Source organism: Ixodes scapularis, unplaced genomic scaffold (genome assembly GCF_016920785.2).
Source record: "Ixodes scapularis isolate PalLabHiFi unplaced genomic scaffold, ASM1692078v2 PGA_scaffold1__304_contigs__length_218370807, whole genome shotgun sequence".
Taxonomy (NCBI): Eukaryota; Metazoa; Arthropoda; class Arachnida; order Ixodida; family Ixodidae; genus Ixodes; species Ixodes scapularis.
Genome location: NW_024609846.1, coordinates 139574202 through 139592635, shown reverse-complemented (window position 1 = coordinate 139592635; position 18434 = coordinate 139574202). Strand labels below are relative to the sequence as shown.

The window sequence follows — 18434 nt, the reverse complement described above, 5'->3', positions numbered from 1 at the left end:
TTTAGTGCTAGGAGATTTCAACGCGTCCCACACGAGGTGGGGTTACAAATATTCGTCCAAAAGAGGAAACAAATCTGTAAAAGCTATAGAGGATCACGACATGGAGGTGGTTAACGAACCGGGTGTGCCGACCAGGACAGGCACTAGCACGGTCAGAGACAGCACTCCTGATCTGACGTTGGTTCGGGTGAACCTCGACGTAACTTGGCATAACACGGGGGAGAATTTTGGCTCAGATCACGACATCATTTGTGTCACCGACATCAAGGCGAAACTGGGTCAAGCCAACATTACAGACTGGGACCGGTTAGGTAGACGCGCATACAGTGAAGGCGAGGACGAGGACCAAGGCACTAAGACGTATGAGGCGTGGGTCAGGAAGCAACGTGAGTTTGTCATGAAATTTACGCAGAAGATTACTGCGACTACGCAAGTTCCCTTCGTGGACAGCAGGATTAGCCACATGTGGGCGGCCAGGCACGGTCTTACTCAAAGATGGAAGAGGCAAAGGCATAACAAGAAGCTTCGCAGACGTATACATGCGCTTAACAAGCAGGCGGCTGAGTATGCGGAGCAGCTATGCATGGAAAATTGGATACAGAAGTGTGAAGACCTACAAGGCCCACTGTCTACGAAGGAGACTTGGAAGCTGGTGCGGCACCTCATAGATTTGTTAAAAAACTAGGGTGCAAGCGCTCGAGACCTCACAAGAACGATCTAGGGTAGAACGATCAACAGTTACGACGGGGACGGAGAGAAGCTTATCCGGGAACTCACCAGTAAATACCTCAAGACGAGGGGGATAGCAACGTCGAGATGGACGAAGCCTTCACCGAACTGGAGCTGGTTGCGGCCATCGGTGAAAGTAATCAAGGCAGCGCACCGGGCATCGACGGCGTTACATACGAGATGCTTAAAAATATGAGTGACAAAAGCCGAGCGGAACTGCTAAACCTCGCCAACGCGTCCTGGGAGAAGGGTTCGTAACCAAAAGAGTGGAAAGAAGTGGATGTGCGTTTCATTCCCAAGCAGGGGTATCCATCCCACGTCGTCAACCCTCGCCCCATTTTCCTGACGTCGTGTGTGGTGAAGGTGGTCGAGCGGATGGTTTTCAAGAGACTACAAAGACATTTGGACGTCACCGATCAGATGCCACCGACCATGTACGGGTTCCGGGGACACCTGAGCACGCAAGATGTTTTGGTGCAACTACACGAACTGGTAATCAAGAAAGCGAAAACTCCTAGCGCCAAGAGCTATCCTGGCGCTCGACCTCAAGGGGGCTTTCGATAACGTCACACATGAAGGTATTTTTCGTAACGTGCGCCAAACGGGGTGCGGAAAGCGAGCATTCAAGTATGTACAGGATTTCTTAAGCAATAGAACGGCAACGATCAAAATTGGAGAAGAGAAGTCGGAGCCGATAGTCCTGGGAGTCTGAGGCACCGCGCCAGGGTCGGTTCTCTCGCCGCTTCTTTTTAACCTGGCACTCCTCCCGCTCCCGGCCCTCGTTCAGGACGTGGTGGGCATAGATCATGCTCTCTATGCAGACGATATCACTGTGTGGACGTGGAGGGCAGGGTCGGAGAGTTGGATAGAGGAGACCCTTCAGAGTGTCGCAGAGACCGTGCACGAGTTCGCTAAATCGTGCGGCCTCAGTTGCTCACCACAGAAGTCGGAGTTACTCGTCATCAAGCCAAGAAAAAAGAAAGGAGAACAAGAAAACGTCCGCATCACCATCGACGGGACGAACATAACGCCAACCACGCAAGCATGTATCCTGGGTGTCATCTTCCAGAACAATGGCAAGGCGGGGGCGTCGATCGACAAGATCGAGGTTTCTACGGAACAAATTTCGAACATGACCAGAAGATTCACGAACAGAAGAAGAGGATTGAAGGAGGACGATGCATTGACGCTCGTTCAGGCCTTTGTGACGTCGCACTTTGTTTACGCGGAGCCGTACCTCAAGTTACTCAAGAAAGACAGGGACCAGTTGAGCGTCATTATACAAAAGGCAACCAAGATGGCGCTGGGCATGCCGAAGCATTCGTCGACCGACAAGGTTCTTGGCATGGCCAAACACAACGTCGTTGAAGAGTTAATAGAAGCTCATCTGTCTAATCAGAAAGTTCGGCTCAGTCAAACTTTGGCGGGACGTCGCGTTCTTGCCAGGTTGGGCTGGCAAGAGGCAGATCGGAAGGAAACGGGGCCGTTACCCAGGTTATGGGAGCATAAATTTGACAGTAAGCCGCTGCCTCGATACATGAAGCGGGGGCGTAACGACGGCCGCAGAGCGGCTCGTATAGCGGCCTTGACAAAGACTTTAGATCAAATAGAAGAAAAGGAAGAGGGGGTCACCCACTACACAGACGCCTCGTTACCCAAGTTTTCATCGAAGGCCACGCTGGCAGTTACGACGCGGGATGCGCTTGTAACCTGCGCCTCCGGCGTCTTTTCTGTATGTGGCAGAAGAGGCCGCAATAGCGCTAGCACTCGCGCAGCCCAAGTGGGAAGAATTGTCACTGACTCGCAAAAGGCGTATAACAGCCTCAGAAAGGGGTGGGTGTCTCTTGCGGCACTAGATATTCTCAAGAGGAAACCCGACGTGCCAGAAAGGAAAGTTGAACTGATATGGACGCCAGCTCACTCTGGGCTGGAGGGCAACGAACTTGCCCACATGTTTGCCCGAGAGATGGAACACCGGGTAGAGGAAGGTGAGCCACAATCTATAATTAGTTATAATGACATTACGAACTACTACAAACGGAGAGGCGACGTTACCCCGATCCTCACAAATTGCTTAGCAGAGAACAGCAAGTTATTTACAGGCAGATACAGGCAGGGTCTTTTCCGCACTTTTACCTTCAAAACAAGATTCTGCAAGAATCAGTTAGGCACGCTCCAACACGTCATTGGAGTATGCGAATTCGTCAAGCCAATCCCCTTACCACTTACCAGCCCCATTACCCCACCCCATCCCTCATCCTCCCTTACCGAGCGTAGAGAGACCTTGCTAACCAGCCCCGTACTGGTAGACCAGCTCGTCCTGATCTCCAGGGGCCAGGCGGCTAGGGAAGCGTATGGGTCCCGTGACGAGGGAACCACTTCCATCGGCGGCGTCTAAGAAGACGTCGTAATTAGCTCGGTTCAATAAAGTTGCTTCTCTCTCTCTCTTTGGTCTCTTTCCACTCTCGCTCCTTCGGCGCTCTCCTTTCTTTCCTTCAGTGTTCTCCTCTCCAGTGACTTCGTCATCATACCTACTGGCCGCACTCTCTTCATTTCCGGCTCTGGATTGACCGCGCCAAACCAGACAGCTTGCGTAGTTTTCGAACACTACTACAATGGGCACCTGGCTTGCGCTGCCATGTCACCGACGAGCCGACATTATTTTTCCCGTTTGCAGCAGTACTGCACCGAGACCAAAAAAAATCCTGATAAAAAAAAAAAAAAAAAAAAAAAAAGCCGCTGAGGCACAGAACGAGTAATTGCCTCCGAAGGCAGCCTAAATTAATTTCCTTCACTTAGAGGTGGAGACAAAGCATGGAAAGGAACGCATTGAATACGGTCAGATTAGAACGGAAGCAGCGTCCCTCACATTGGTGAGGAGATGTTTCGGTGGCGCCCTCTGAAGATTCCTACCCGTGACATCACGACTGGCATCAAGCGGTAATTTGATGGTGTGTGACAAAATGAAAGCGCATTAATTCCTATTGTAGACGTGTACTGAGCGTCTGACTGATCTTTGAAAGAAATGACGGCAACGCTTTTGCTGGGCGCCCTTTGCCACTCGACCGTTCCCGAAAATCTCACAAGGCCTATCGATAATTTTATATTGCACGAGACGGCACGAGGAATTGTACTGCAGTTCAGATGCACTCTCGGATAAGCTTGCATGCTCCGTACATACTGGAAGTGGCTCATTTCCTCCTCTCTCTCACTACTGTGAGTTAAGGACACGAATAAAAACAAAGCCAGCACATGACAAGGAAAATAGATGCGAGCTTTGGTATGGAACCGCCTTTTTGACGCTCTAAAATCGTGAAATATTAAATAAACATAAATGGCTCCATTTATTTCTCTTCCAAGTGCCGCACATATGCTTGCCGTACTGCGTCAAAAAGACACTGAGATTTACATCGTGCCTAACATGAAACATTTTCACGTTGAAATTGTTATAGCCTGCTTTATGACATGAATTTTAGCAGCCTGCAGCTAGTACTGGTCAGGACAACTCTAAAATATAAAACACGCATTTACAGGGCGTTGGTATTGTGTTTGGTATATTTAAAATACGAATACGAGTACCTATTCACCGACGTTTTTCCACAAAAGGCGGACGCTGTCTTTTACCTTGAAAAGAGTATAGTAGTCCTGGAAGGTACTTCTTTTGGTGACGAAAGCGTCATGCACTTGTAACTTGAGCAGTCCGTAATGTCGGATGTTCATGTCCCATAAGTCGTTAAATGTGCTGATACCAGTGACATCGTTTAGGTCGTTGTATGCTTTAAGCACATTGCTGCGAGAAATGACACATATGCATGACCTCCAGTTCAACAATACACGATTCAATTGCCACTTCAAGAGAACCATTCTCAGTTAACAAAATATGCGGATGAAAGTTCTCTCGAAATATACCGCTACTTAATTAAGGCGGTAATTCTCTTCAGTATATCAGCAAAACCTCCCTCAAACATGGCAACTCTAGTATTAGTTTACCATTTATCTAAAGATATAATGCCTTTGACATATACCGCGTGTTTCAGTGAAGGCTTTCAGAAATTCCCTATAATAGAGTGGTTAAGAAAAAAAAAACTCTTTCCGGAAACAATTACTTCCAGCCACAGTGGATGTCAAGGAAGGAAAAAAAACAAAAAAAAAAACTAAGTAGCGTTATCGTTAGCTAAATTGTACAAATGAAATTTTTACTTAGTGGATATAAATATTGTCACGGGTGGTGACCGGTCTGGCGAAGTAGGCAGCGCGCGCGTGGCCAAACGGTTATCGCGCCTGCCTTTCACGCGAAGGGCCGGGGTTCGATTCCTGGGAGCGACGAATCTTTTGTTATTCCTGCAATTTCGTTTTCTGGTGGATTCGGGGTTCCTGTTGCGTGTTCGAGGTACGAATGTTCTACGCGTCGAACATTCTAGGCCGACCATTCCAGGGGCTCACGCATGTACAGTCGGGGGCCCCGCGTGGCGAGCCGGAGCCAGTCTCGCCCCAGCGCTCGATCCTGCGGTTTCGCCGACATCGACGCCCGCGACGCCCTCCTGCTTTCTTCTGTTTCCTTCTGCTTTTATTAACTTGGGCGCAAGTTCGCCCGATTAAACGTTTAGTTACTTTAGTTGTCGTCGCCTCATCACTTGTCATTCGTGATATTTGTCATTCGTGACCAAAATGTCCCGAACGACAATTGATAAGGCGAACGTACGTGTCAGCTTGTTCTTGCAAAGCTCCCATGAAGTCAAGGAAGCTTCGTGGTTTTCGAACCAGCACCTTGCAGTTCCTTCAAGCGAGAAATAGAGGTTCTGCAGGCGCTGTTCGTCACTCCACCCGTTGTAGCGAGCCACGCGCTCGTACTGGTTGATCCAGTCTTCGACGTCCTCTTAGATCTAGCCGAGGAAGGGAGTAGGCATCCGCGGAGCGACTGGCAGGACGAACGACGACGGGTGGGGTGGTCATCGTAGGGATGTTCTTCTTCGGCTTTGGCAGCAGGAGTCCGGATCGCGGGAGTTAGACTTTGGTACGGCGGCTTAATTAAGCGTCGGCGTCTTCTGCGAAGGGTAGCCTTCAGGGGCTGAGCACCTCACTTGGCCGGGATGTCTTCGGAGGGGTACGCCTCACGGGCATAGAATGCGATACCCATGCACCACCTCCCGGGAGTTACGCGTCCTTTTGTCCATTCTTGCAGTTCAATGTTCTGGTGAATTATAGAACTCTGTCGCCTGCTCGAGGTGCGTATGTTCTAGTCGCCGAACCTTCCAGGTCAATTGTTCCAGAAGCCAGCGCGTGTACATAGAGGGCTCCACGTGGCGATCTGCAGTCAGTCTCACCCCAGCGCTCGAACCTGCTGTTACGCCGACTTCGACGCCCGTGACGCTTTTTCCCTCATCTTCTGTTTTTCCTTTTTGTTTTGGGCACAAGTTCGCCTCATTAAACGCTTAGTTTCTTCAGTTATTCTTCGCCTCATCATTCGTTGTCACGAATGATAAATTATGAGGCGAAGAATAACTGAAGAAACTAAACGTTTAATACGACCGCAAGACATTCTTTTTTAGTCGTGGAGTAATTTCTCTCTGATTTGGACAGCGTCCGACTTGCGTAGGTGATGGCTAGCTCGGTGCCCTCTTGCACTTCAACTAGTACAGCTCCAAGTACTGCATTACTAGCGTCCGTGTGAATCTCGGTTTCAGCATCCTGATCAAAGTGCCCAAGGAAAGGAGGAGTCTGGAGCCTTCGTTTCAGCTCGTCGAATGCCTGCTGCTGCTCCTCGGCCTATTCGAACTTCTCGGCGTCCTTCGTGAGTTTTATGAGCGGTGCGGAAATCCTTGCGAAATCCCGAACGAAGTGTCGATAGTAGGCACAAAGTCCAAGGAATCTTTGAACGGTTTTCTTGTCTGTCGGCACTGGAAATGCCGAGACGGCGCGAGTCTTCTCAGGGTCTGGGCGGACGCCTTCGTCACTAACCACGTGGCCTAGGAACTTCAGTTCGTTATAGATGAACCGACACTTTGACGGCTTCAGGGTGAGTCCGGCGGTCAGGATGGCTTCGAGAACAGCTCGGAGTCGTTGCAAATGCTCGTCTAGGTCGCTGGAAAACACTACGACGTCGTCGAGGTAGACGAGACAGCTCTGCCACTTCAGTCCTGCCACCACTGTGTCCATGACACGCTGGAAAGTTGCTGGCGCCGTGCATAGTCCGAAGGGCATCACCTTCGGTCGTTTTCGGCAACGTCACCTCCGGGCGTTGCCGCACTTAGTTTTCCCGGCGAGGAATGGGAGACAGGCTGTCTCGGCGGGGCCCTGGTGCTGGGGACGCGGAACGTCGCGGCGATGGGGAGTGGGCTTCACGGCAGAGAGGCGGCACTGGTGAGGGTGAGGGTCGGAGGTACACGTCGATATCGCGAGGGCGTTCGCCGTACCTCGGGCGTGGGTCGTTCGGGTGGAAACCACGCAGCCCAAGACGACGGTAGGGGCAGTCGCGGTAGATGTGGTCGGCTTCCCCGCAATGGTAGCAGAGCGGGCGTCGTTTGGCCGTTCGCCGCCACACGTTGGTCTTCCTCGGCGAGGTTCGCCCCGGGCGGACGTCCTGGACTTGTTCTTGGCGTCGAGGGTTTTGCGGCGTTGGATTGTCTCGTCGAGATGACGCCTAGTATTGATGGGCAACAGGCGGCGGTCGGCGGGCTACGGCGGCGTAGCTCAGTGTCACCTCCTTTTGCGCCACCATGGTGCCGGGAACCTTTGGCCAGAGTGTCCGGTGAATTTCTTCACGAACAGCCTCAGTGATGGAGAGGGCTGCCGGACGACTGGCCGCAGGTAGCAACTTCTGGAGCTCCTCCCGGACGACGTCGAGGGTAACCTCACGGACGTCCCAAGTACGGGCGCCGATTTCCTCGTTAAGCAGCGTGGAGGCAACGAAGCCGGGATGTCGTTGATAGTAGGAGGCGCGTGCTTGGAGGGCGCGCTCCATGTTCTTTGCCTCCGTGACAAACGATTCCACGGTGGTCGGAGGGTTGTGGACGAGGCCCCCAAAGATGTCGTCCCTCACCCCGCGCATGAGGACACGCAGCTTCTTGTCGTCGCGGGCTTGTGGGTCGGCGCGCGCGCTCAGACGCAGGACGTCTTGAACGAAGCTGGTGACGATTTCGGTGGAGCCTTGCGTCCTCGTCCGAAGGAGGTCCTCGGCTGTCTCCCTTTGTTGCTGACTGGCAAAAGTCCCTCGGATTTCTCCTTTGAGCTGGTCCCATGACGTAATCCAAGTTTCACGATTCTCGAACCAGTCTCGCGCCGTGCCCTCGAGGGAAAAATAGACGTTTTGCAGACGCTGTTCCGGAGCCCATTGGTTGTGCAGCGCCACCCGTTCGTATTGCTGCAACCAATCTTCGACGCCTTCGTAGATCTCGCCGTGGAAGGACGTCGGCATACTAGGGGCGACGGGCAGGTAAACGACGGGGGGTGCTGCTGTGGTCTGCGCCGTCGATGAAGCCATCGTCCTTATCGCTTGCCTTGTCCTCGCCGGGAGTGGTCCGAGTTCAGGAGCTTGCCCTTGAAGACGGCGGCTGGCACGATGCTCCGAGTCTTCAACGGAGGGTCGTCGGGAAAGGGGGCTTGCTGAACGGGTTCTTGCAGGGGTACGCTGCACGGGTTTCATACACCGCACCTCCACCAAAATGTCACGGGTGGTGACAAAAAAAAACAATAAATTAACAGGAAGGAATAAACGTTTAGTGTGGCGAACGTGTGCCCAAAATAAAAGGTACAAAATATTTTAACAGAGCGTTGCGGGCGTCGAAGTCGGCGTATCAGCAGGTTCGAGCGCTGGGGCGAGACTGACTGCAGATCGCCACGCGGAGCCCCTTGTGTACACGCGTTGGCTTCTGGAACAATCGGCCTGGAAGGTTCGGCGACTATACTTCGTTTCAGCTTAGGTCCGAGCGCTGCCAATGTTATGAGCCGAAGGGCCAATCAAACAGCGCAAAAAGCGCAACGTCATGGCGTGCTCTCCGCGCTTGATAGGACTAGCCGGCGGAGGAGCACGCACAGAGAGACTGCGAATACCGGCTGGTCCTATCAACTGCAGAGAGCACGCCATGACGTTGTGCCTCTTTCGCTGTTTGATTGGCCCTTCGGCTCATAACATCGGCCGCGCTCGGACTTAAGCTGAAACAAAGTATAGAACATTCGCACCTCGAACAAGCCCGACAGAGTTCTCGAATTCACCAGAACATTAGACTGCAAGAATAAACAAAAAGACGCGTAACTCCCGGGCATCGAACCCTGGCTCTTCGCGTGGGAGGCAAGCGCGATAACCGTTGGGCCACGGCCGCGCTGCCTACTCGGCGAGCGGCAATATGGTTTCCGATAGAATCTTGCAAGCTTCTTCGAAAATAGCTGAATCAAATCGTTTAGGAAAGGTATAGTAAGGCACAGGCAGAACTTTATAGCGTTTTAAAATGTCACGCTTAATTTGGACGCATATCTAAGTTTCCGTTTATTCTTGGAGCTCATCTTTGTGCCCGGGGTCCTGATCCACGGTGGCCGAGACGTGAAACGCACGTGAGCCATACTCCCCTCCGATTCGCGAGTGAGGAGAGGCGGCGGATTCGCGCCTCGGACATCGAGGAACAGGACCGCGGGCGCAAAGATACGCTCCGGTAAAAAATAAAACTCTAAAAACACGTCCAGTTGTTTTTTTTTCGAACGTTATGAAATTTTTTATTGCCTTTTTAAAATTAGTTGATTTAACGGTGTTCGATGATGCTTAGCAGCTTCATTATTAAAACCATGTTAATTTTTACTAACTAAATAGGTTAATTTGTAATATTTATTTGTCTCGCTAATTAGTATGTTTTTGGCAATTCTTGAAGCCTGCCGCGGCTGACAAAGTGTTCCCAGAACGAGATTCTTTTTTGCTCAACAACTCTATCTTTATGGGATTTTTGAAAACCTTCGCTGAAACACCCGGTACAAGAACTTCAAGGAAAAAATTAAAAAAGACACTTAACACTGCTTATCGCTAGAAATATGAACGCGGATTCCTACAAGCAGCGCGCTGTGTCTTCCTAACGCACACGGCGCTCCGGCGGTGACGTCACGACCCCCACTGCGCAGGCGCGGGGAATTCCGCCGGCTCCACGCCTCCCGTGACGATGCATCTACGTTGCTGTCCTTTTCTTTGTGTTTTATTTCTGAGGGGCGTCCGCTTTGACCTTGAGGGCACCGCCGACTTCCGTGACGAGGCATCTGCGCCCCTGTGCTTTTGGCCAGTGGGAATTTAATGGACGTTTCGATGCTACAGACGCTTACAGAGAATGCCGGCTTCACACCATGGGAAAGCTAATGCGTTATACAGGCTGTACAGGGTGTTTCAGAGAACGCAGGCCAAATCGCTCCTGCGAAAACTACTCATCACAACGAAAGAAGGCTAGTGGTGGTTTGGTCCTGGGCCAGGGGCCCATTTAGGAAAATGATTAAAGTACGGAATAATTGAGTTGTTACTTATTTTTGCGTAATTAACTTTCTTAAATATCGGAGCGCATCTCACTCTCGGCGGCACAATGCCACGTGGAGAGATAGATCAACCAGCCTCTGCTGCGTCGCGCGATGACAGCGGAGCGGAGGTTGGTTGCAATAGGGAGTTTTCGTAGACCGCGTTGCCCCCTCCGCTAAGCGTTCCGCAACGAAGAAGTTGCTACTGCGCCTGCGCGCCGATAGCCTTGACTGTGGAGTTCCCGCTATCGTAGCGGATTGCGGAGGGCCTTGCGGGACGGCGAAAACGATCTACGAAAACTCCCTACTATCTCTCCACGGGCACGGCCGGTCTAGAGCGGAGAGGCGCGCCTCTCCGCTCTAGACCGGCCGTGCCACGGGGCGCGGTGCCACCGGGGCTGAGATGCGCTCCGATAGCAAACCGAAACTTACAAACCCGTCGATTTTGTGCGGTGTTTCAGAAAGCCGTAAAATGCTTCGCGTGCCTTCTATCGTTCTGCTATTTTTTGATTTAGTGTTTTTCGATGATGCTGAGCAATTGCTTAACTTAAACCATGCCCTTAAACACAATATTAAAAAGTTAATTACGCAAAAATAATTAACAACCTAATTATCCCGGACTTTAATCATTTTCCTAAATGGGCCCCTGGCCCAGGACCAAAACGCCAAAAGCCTTTTTCGCTGCAATGAGTAGTTTTCTCAAGAGCGATTTGGCCTGCGTTCTTTTAAACACCCTGTATGTTGTAGCACTTTTTTGACACTCAGAGAGCCTGTTCAGGCTTTAAAATCGGATTACATTGAAATGTATGGATTTATTTGTCACCACGAAATGCGCTCGTGCATGAGTTCTGCACGACGCGAATGTTTCATTTTTGAGCTTAAAGGGCCATTGACAACCCCAATATTGATATTTTTGTCTCAAACGGTTCAGACGCGCCTCACTAACAATTTTTCACACCGACAAGGTGAGGCGCGGGGGAAGGATGTGAGGGTTTGGAGTTCATTTCAACGGGTTCCAGACTTTACACCACCTCAGATAAATTTAGCGATTTCTACAATTGGCAGCAAAGCGTTTAAATACAAACTACTATTAAAACAAACTTACCTGCCGCAGAACCCACATTGGTTGTACCACCTGAGCAGCTCTCCCTTCCTCCACTGAGGACCTGGCGTCAACACGCCGGATCGCAGGAGCCTCGCGCTTTGGTGGCGTGATGCGTGCGCCGGGGAGAAATCTCCGGTACTTATTTATGGTATGAATACTGCTTTAAGAAACTTCAGAGTTTTATCTGGCTTGAGTTGCAAAAGTTAACGCCCCTGGGATCTCTTCGTGTTCTTTGGAATAGTTTACTCCTTAATCTTAAAAATAGATCTCAGGCTTTGCACGTTTTGAACAACACAATTTCTAGAAACTAAAAAAAGAAAGTTTCTTTGTCCTTTGGTGTGAAATTTCATTGACGATGTGACAATTACCACACATCATCTCAACCTTGGGTTGAGATGATGTTTGGTTTCCACTCTTCTTAGAAACAACAGGTCAAAGCACCGTTGGCCAGAAACCCCGTGAATGTGCCTGCAGCCACAATCGAGGGGTATCCGCGTCGAGCAAGAATAGTACCCGTGGTCAATTCCTATTCCGAATTGGGTGGCTCCGCTGTCGTTCCGGGCAAATTCCAGAAACCACTGCCACCCGGCTGAGCTGCGGTTGAGAAAGGTGCCCCTCCCAGAGTTGTAGAAGTAGTCCCAGAAAATTATGTCGCAGAGGCCTTCCTGGGGCCCCCCTTGATAGTTCCTCCGGACAATTCCAAAAGTACACAAAATCGTCTTCTTCGGCAGTGCGCCTGCAAAAGCAAATGCCATATTATGAACCGAAAGGAACGAGTGGGTCCTTCTTTTTTTTTTAATCCAGGAGAGGCAGAACGCCAGAAAACCGTTTCATGTGAACCAAACTGTGTAGTTCTAGGGGCCTAAATGACCCTAGGTGTCAGTTATTGTCAAGGTACTTTTCCATGGCTCTTGCCCGGTTCGTCTCACAATTGCCAAAGTGCCAGCTATAAGCCAAAGATGCCGCGTATTAACCGAACAGGCAGCAGTGAAGCCTGATTCAGTGTTTGACATTTTACGCTTAAAGTTGAAAGGTAAAAACAGGACAACCAGAAGTGAAGCCTAATTCTGCTATTTCCTTCAGAACAGCGGCCCAAAGAGTCTAGGCGACTACCGAAAAACGTAGTAAAGCCTGCCAGTGGTACTTGCTTGGCAACTAAAGGCCAGAAAACTCAAACTCTAGCAAAATAATTATCAAGCTTAGTAATACTGTCACAAATTACAGTTGATGAGGCGACGAAAAGGGAAACAAACTAAACGTTTAATGGGGAGAACTTGTGCCCAAAACAAAATAGAGAAAGGCTAGCTTCGCAGCAATCGATGATGGCCTAACAGTAGGGTCAAGCGCTGTGGCGAGACTGATTCTGGCTTGCCACGCGGAGCCCCTTATGTACAGTCGTGAGCTTCTGGAACAATCGGCGAAGAATGTTCGGCGCGTAGAACATTCGAACCTCGAACAAGAAACAAGGTTCTCGAATTTACCACAACCTGACATTTACAAAAATACCAAAAAGTTGGGTGCGCTCCCAGGCATCCAACCGGGGGAATCCGCGCGGCAGCCAAGCACGGTTCTCATTCGGCACCGCACGCACTCGCTCGGCGACGCGCCTTGGCATTACTGCTCCCTTTTAAAAGCGTATCGTCTCGATGCAACGTGCCAGGGGACAAAACAACAATCTCCGCCAAGTCACGCTCACCACTAGGTACGTCCATGAGAAAGCCATACTGCCGCGAAATGACGCTGCTTCTTATGAACTCGTGCCGTGACGGCATTCCAATGGAGGTCCACAGACCGCCACAAGACGCAATTTTGAAATCTGTTCATCCGTTTTGAAATTAGGTTTTATTACTTCCCTGCCGGCGGCCCAGAAACACTAGTCTAGGCTAGTGTTTACGGGTGGCCGGCTCAACAGGGACCATATCGAAACAAAGAAATAAACGTGCAAACTACATCTTTCCGTTGTCAGTTCCAGGAAGACCTAAAAACGAAAGATCATGTGAAGCGTGGGTTTCCGCTGAAATTCCCCCCTCGTGAGCACAGACAAAGCTGGTGATACGAAAACGCGGAAAATAAGAATATCATGTGTGTCTGTGTATGCCACAAAATATTTCCGAGTATTTTCTAATCGCCAAGAATTTTCTGCAATACCATGTAATGTCCCTGAGTCAAAATGACCTGGCATGTTTTTATAGCATCTTGGCTCAGTTGAGAATTTGGGTTTCTCTTATTGCTATAAGCTTTTCTTATATGCAACATTTTCCAGTTTTTAGGAGTTTTAGTGTAGATTCAACACATGTGAATGAATTGCCGCAACTGCAGTTGCCGTCAAAGATCTGTTCAACGTCACAGTCCCAGCAGCGTGAACGGCAGTTGAACGTGACACGTTGAACTGTCACGTCGGCCGGAACGATTTTCAGGGCAGCTCTCAAAACCTTGGCGGGGAGCGCAAGTTTGTCTCCTTTTGCAGTGGTTGTTGTAACGCCAGAACGCCGAGCTCTGATTGGTTCTGAATGAAGGATAGTGGGTAGCCCTCAAGGCAGCTTGCTTTGAGGCCTACCCACTTTCCCCCAATCAGAGCCAAACAGAGCTCGGCGTCTTTCTGACGTCACCGGACCACTGCGCAAAAAGCAGACGAATTGCTCTCCGCATACTCCCCTTTCGAAGGACTGCCGTCAGTAGGCAGCCATTAAATCCATGCACAATGGCGGACCAAAACCACAACATCACGATACATTTGATGCGCTTGGTCGGATTAAACTTCAAAACAGAGCCACAGAACAAGGTGATTATCGCAGTGACATTGCACTTTCGACGCTGTTTGATTGGCTCGTCGGCTGCTGTCGTTTACTGCGCTCCGACGATCGCTATTTTATGGAATAACTTGAACGTTCCACGATATCAGTCGTCCCGCCATTGTGCAGATGTTACGACTAAAGTCACTGAGTGTTCTCAGAGTACCAAAACTTCCAAGCTTCGCTTCAGAACCGAGTCGCGGCGCAGCAGTCGTGATCCCCAACATGGCGCTGCCCTGTGCGATGGAAGCAAAGCGCGTACAATGTAGAGTTCTTTGTCGTGTGAGCTCTTCAATACATGTTCCTGTGGCGACACTGGTTTGTTTTTACTGAAGTTATTTCATTTATTCCCAGCGGTGAGTGACTTGCTCCTCGCAATCTCGTCTTTCTCTCTCTTGCCTCGAAACACATCGAGGTCGAATGGTAGGCTTAGCGTCTGAGACGTAGTTTGAAACGCAGCACAAGCGCAACCGGAGCTAGCGAACTAGCCGGCAACCTTCTTTGACTAACCAGATTAGCAACTACTTGATACAAAAAATATCGGAAAAATTAACGCACCTTCCGTTTGGTTTTCACTCACGGACAGCCCAGAAGTACCACCCGTGTGTACCCACTACGGAAGCATTTTAGAGACGCTTTTTGTTGTTCAGGGCCTATCTCCACAATGGCCGGCTGATAAGTTCCGCCACGGTTTAAACAAGCCAATAATAACTGAATTCTGTGGGCACTACCTTCTGGTAAACGGAATGAATGGAATTTGGTACACTGGGAAGATTCAGTGACTCAAGTTGCGACCATCCAATGGTTGGCACGTGGATTTCCAAAGCCCTGGGTGTATAGCTGTCCGTACAGCACCGCCATTCGGTATTTACAGTTTCACATTACAACGGATCTTAGAGAGCCACAGGAACCGTCAAAATCAAATATATGCCGCCTCAGAGCCACATGACTGTTGGTAGGGATCAGGGGGTTGGAACGAAATGTTTTTCTTTCCGTTTTCATTTTCGTTCCATACAAAAAAGTTCCGTTCCGTTTCCGCTCCGGAACGAAAAAATAATGCTCCGTAACGGTTCGTAACGGTTTCTTTCTATGAAAAAAATCGCAACAAAAATTAAAAAGAACGTAACGTTTATTCTTACACAAAAATAGATAATTCAGGCGCTCTAGAGGAATCCGCGGAAACGACATTGCTTTTGAGATCATGTTCATTAGGGAGTTTTAGAATAACGTACGCAATTTTAGCGCACGCTAGCGCAAAATTTAGCGCTTGTATTTAGCGCACGCGACGCAGGAGAGTTTTAGAATAGCGTTTCTCCGCCGCGACGCAAAAGCCCAAGCATCTCGCGCTTGCGACGCCACCAAGATACAGTAAACATTTTTATTTCACACACGAAATGATGTAACTTTAGAAGAAAACGAGTTTTTTGGTCCAGAGTAGCATTTTAATTTGTTTAAACATGAGAACACGACGCGAGCGGTTGACCGGTCGCGTCCGCTTGCGTCGCCTCGGCAAGAGAGGTCTCGTGTACTGACCTTGGCACATCGTTCCTTCGCCGTGAAATGTTCGCGCGTCGCAAGCATCAAGTTGCCGGTGACCGCTGCCAAACCGAGTACAATGTCGTCCCGTATTGAAAATTGCAGTCGCGAGGATGCCGCCGACGTTGCACTCACAACGTCGCCAAAGCAGCCGCCGACATAATCCTGGAAGCCGCCATTTTTTTTAACTGTGCTCGTCTTGGCTTTAGCCAACTTCCCATCACGAATCCTCCTTGGAGAAGCGCAAAGACTCTTTGCGTACGCACGCTATTTCCGAGAAATAGCGCGCGCTAAAATTGCGCACGCAAAGCGCAAAACCTGGTTTGCGTTCGGAGCATGCGCAGTGGCGACGACGCTATTCTTTGCGTACGCAAAGCTTTAGCGTGCGCTATTCTAAAACTCCCTATTGCCTTGAGAATGAGATCATGATCAAGGCACCGAGCATGATCTCAGAAGCAGCACGTCATCAAGTGTGCTCGGTGGAAGGCAAGACCTCTGGTCCGATAAAATAAATTTCAGCGCCGAGAAGGCCCTGAAGGCCCATAGGGATGACGAAGTACACTTTTGCAACAGAGTCTCAGACTGCCGTATCCGTAGAAATACAAAAGATGGACTTCTACAACGCCGGGTCACAAACTTCCCGCGCTTGCCGTGATCTGTTGTCTGTCCGTGTCGTCCGAAGAAAGCATGGAGGGAGAGGGCGCAAGAGCCGAGGAGAGCATTGCGAGCGTGTGGAGGCGTCGCGCCACCGCGCTCTCGTTGGTGGGAAGCAATGGCGCTTGCGTCATGTTTTTTGTTTCTCGCTGTATTTTTTGTCTTTGTTTTTGCTATGCTTGTTCGCCCGGAGTTTAGACGCGGGGGCGATGGCTTGCTTGTCTTCTCTTTAATTATGGTACAAACCAACGGCTGTCTCTTCGCTGCGTGAAACGAATTACTGAAATACCTGATATTTTCCCTTGAACCGAAAACCGATAAGAAATTTTTCGGTTTCACTCCGGAACAAAATAATAAATAACGTTTCGATTACGTTTCCGTTCCGCCCAAAAATATCGTTTTTTTCGTTTTTCGTTTTTGGTTTTCGTTTCGTTCCGATACCCTGGTAGGGATGCAGCGATGCTCAGGGACGTCTAGTCACGTGAATTGACCACAATGCTCGATCGGCAGGTTTGTAGCGCCTGCTGCGCTCCCCCATACGCTGGAGTATGGAAGGCGTCATGGCACTCTCCAGTGGTATGCCGAACTTAAGCGGCATTGCTGCTAATGATTGAAAACATTGCACGTTTGGAGGCATGCCAGTTGCTCAAAGATAGCCACTAACCCAGAAAAGCAGAGAATGTCTCTGATACTTACAAAGTGGTGTCGTTGTTGTACTCGTTTTGACTGTTGTTGGTGTTGTGGACTTTGCCGTGGTTGTTGTCGTTGACTTTCCCGTTATCGATGTTGTAGTATTTTTTATTGTATTATTTGCCATCGTTGTTGTTGCAGTATTTTTTATGTTCGTATTCTTTCTCTCCGTGGTAGTCTTTCCCGCTGTAGTCGTGCTCGCCGTTGCCGTTGAAGTTGTTATCAGTGGTCTAGATAGATGGCCTTCCGATTCAAAGGAGGTTCTCTTAGTCGTGCTGTCGACTTCTGCAGTGTCTGTCACACGGTGGAGTTTGTAAATAACATATTACTACACTGAAGGCTGCCATAGCGTCCAACTTGCAGGAGTCATTTGCTACATGTTAAACAAAACTTACGAGAAAGGTGGTATTGTTTGGACGTTCTTTATATTCAAAAAAAAAATCATCACTAAGTAACACCCATAGACAAGGCCGAGATACCGATTAAAGTGATAAAAACAGTTTAGGAAATACAACGAATTCAGGTATTTTCAGAATGATGTTGTGAACCCCGTTTTTATCGCCGCATGCACTCTGGCGGTTCAGGAGCGTGTGCAAAGTGGTTGCCAACGGGGTTGCTTAGAGTCCAATAAAATTTCACGGGCGTTTAATGATGAAAGCGAACGGATCCGCTTGGCGGTTGACGGTTGAGACGCCACTGTGAATGCAGCCTAAATGAGTAGTCCCGTTTAAGCGGCTTTTGAGAAGCACTGCAAGTAAACATTGGAAAAAAGACCCAAGACGTATGTTTCAATCATAGGCTAAGACACACACGGGCCATTTCAGCGATCATTGAGCCAACGATTGTTAGCATCTCACAACTGTCATTGAGCTCAATTAAGTTGTCCGGTGTTGCACGGTGCATACACTCTAAACAAATGCTGTAACTATTACACCCTTTGTCACATATAATACTCCCTAAAATTTCAGTTTGACGCAGAGCCGACTGACGTCAAAACAACGGCCCCAACTTTTACGAGAGGCTTGATGACGGTGCGATATAACGTATTGAACAGTTAAAATACTTTATTATGCCACAGACTTAAAAAGAAGAAAAAAACGAAAGTATCGCAGCAGGGCCACGAAAACCCCGATTGCTTTCTGTGCAATCAGTTACACGAACATTACCTATTACATTAAGTTGTACTGCTGGGCTATTGAGCCTGTCATGAAGGTTGGTACCCCTTGTTCAACGTCAGTGCGCTGTACGTTGAACTGAAGTTTCGAAGTGTAATATGTAACATGGGGTGTAAGAATACACCCATTTGTTTTAGTGTGTAGGCCTAAAAACTACAACTTTAAATCCCAGTTGAAACCGAAGCAAACTGGAAACTGATGGCACATTAATTTTTTTTTTAAATTTGATGCAAATTAATTATATAGAAATATCTAATTTATTTTAAACGTTTA

At 49.3% G+C, this 18434-nt stretch overlaps 1 protein-coding gene across 1 annotated transcript in view; it reads right to left on the bottom strand.

The window, feature by feature from the left end:
* Window positions 1-17333, bottom strand: part of LOC115316183 — a 73925-nt gene extending 56592 nt beyond the window's left edge. Inside the window, exons 1-4 of the mRNA XM_029975506.3 lie at window positions 17316-17333; window positions 17111-17216; window positions 11828-12050; window positions 4354-4519 (exon numbers count right to left, since the gene is read on the bottom strand). Of these exons, the coding sequence (XP_029831366.3) occupies window positions 4354-4519; window positions 11828-12050; window positions 17111-17216; window positions 17316-17333 (513 nt within the window). The remainder of the gene's footprint in view (window positions 1-4353; window positions 4520-11827; window positions 12051-17110; window positions 17217-17315) is intronic.
* Between the last annotated feature and the right edge of the window lie 1101 nt (window positions 17334-18434).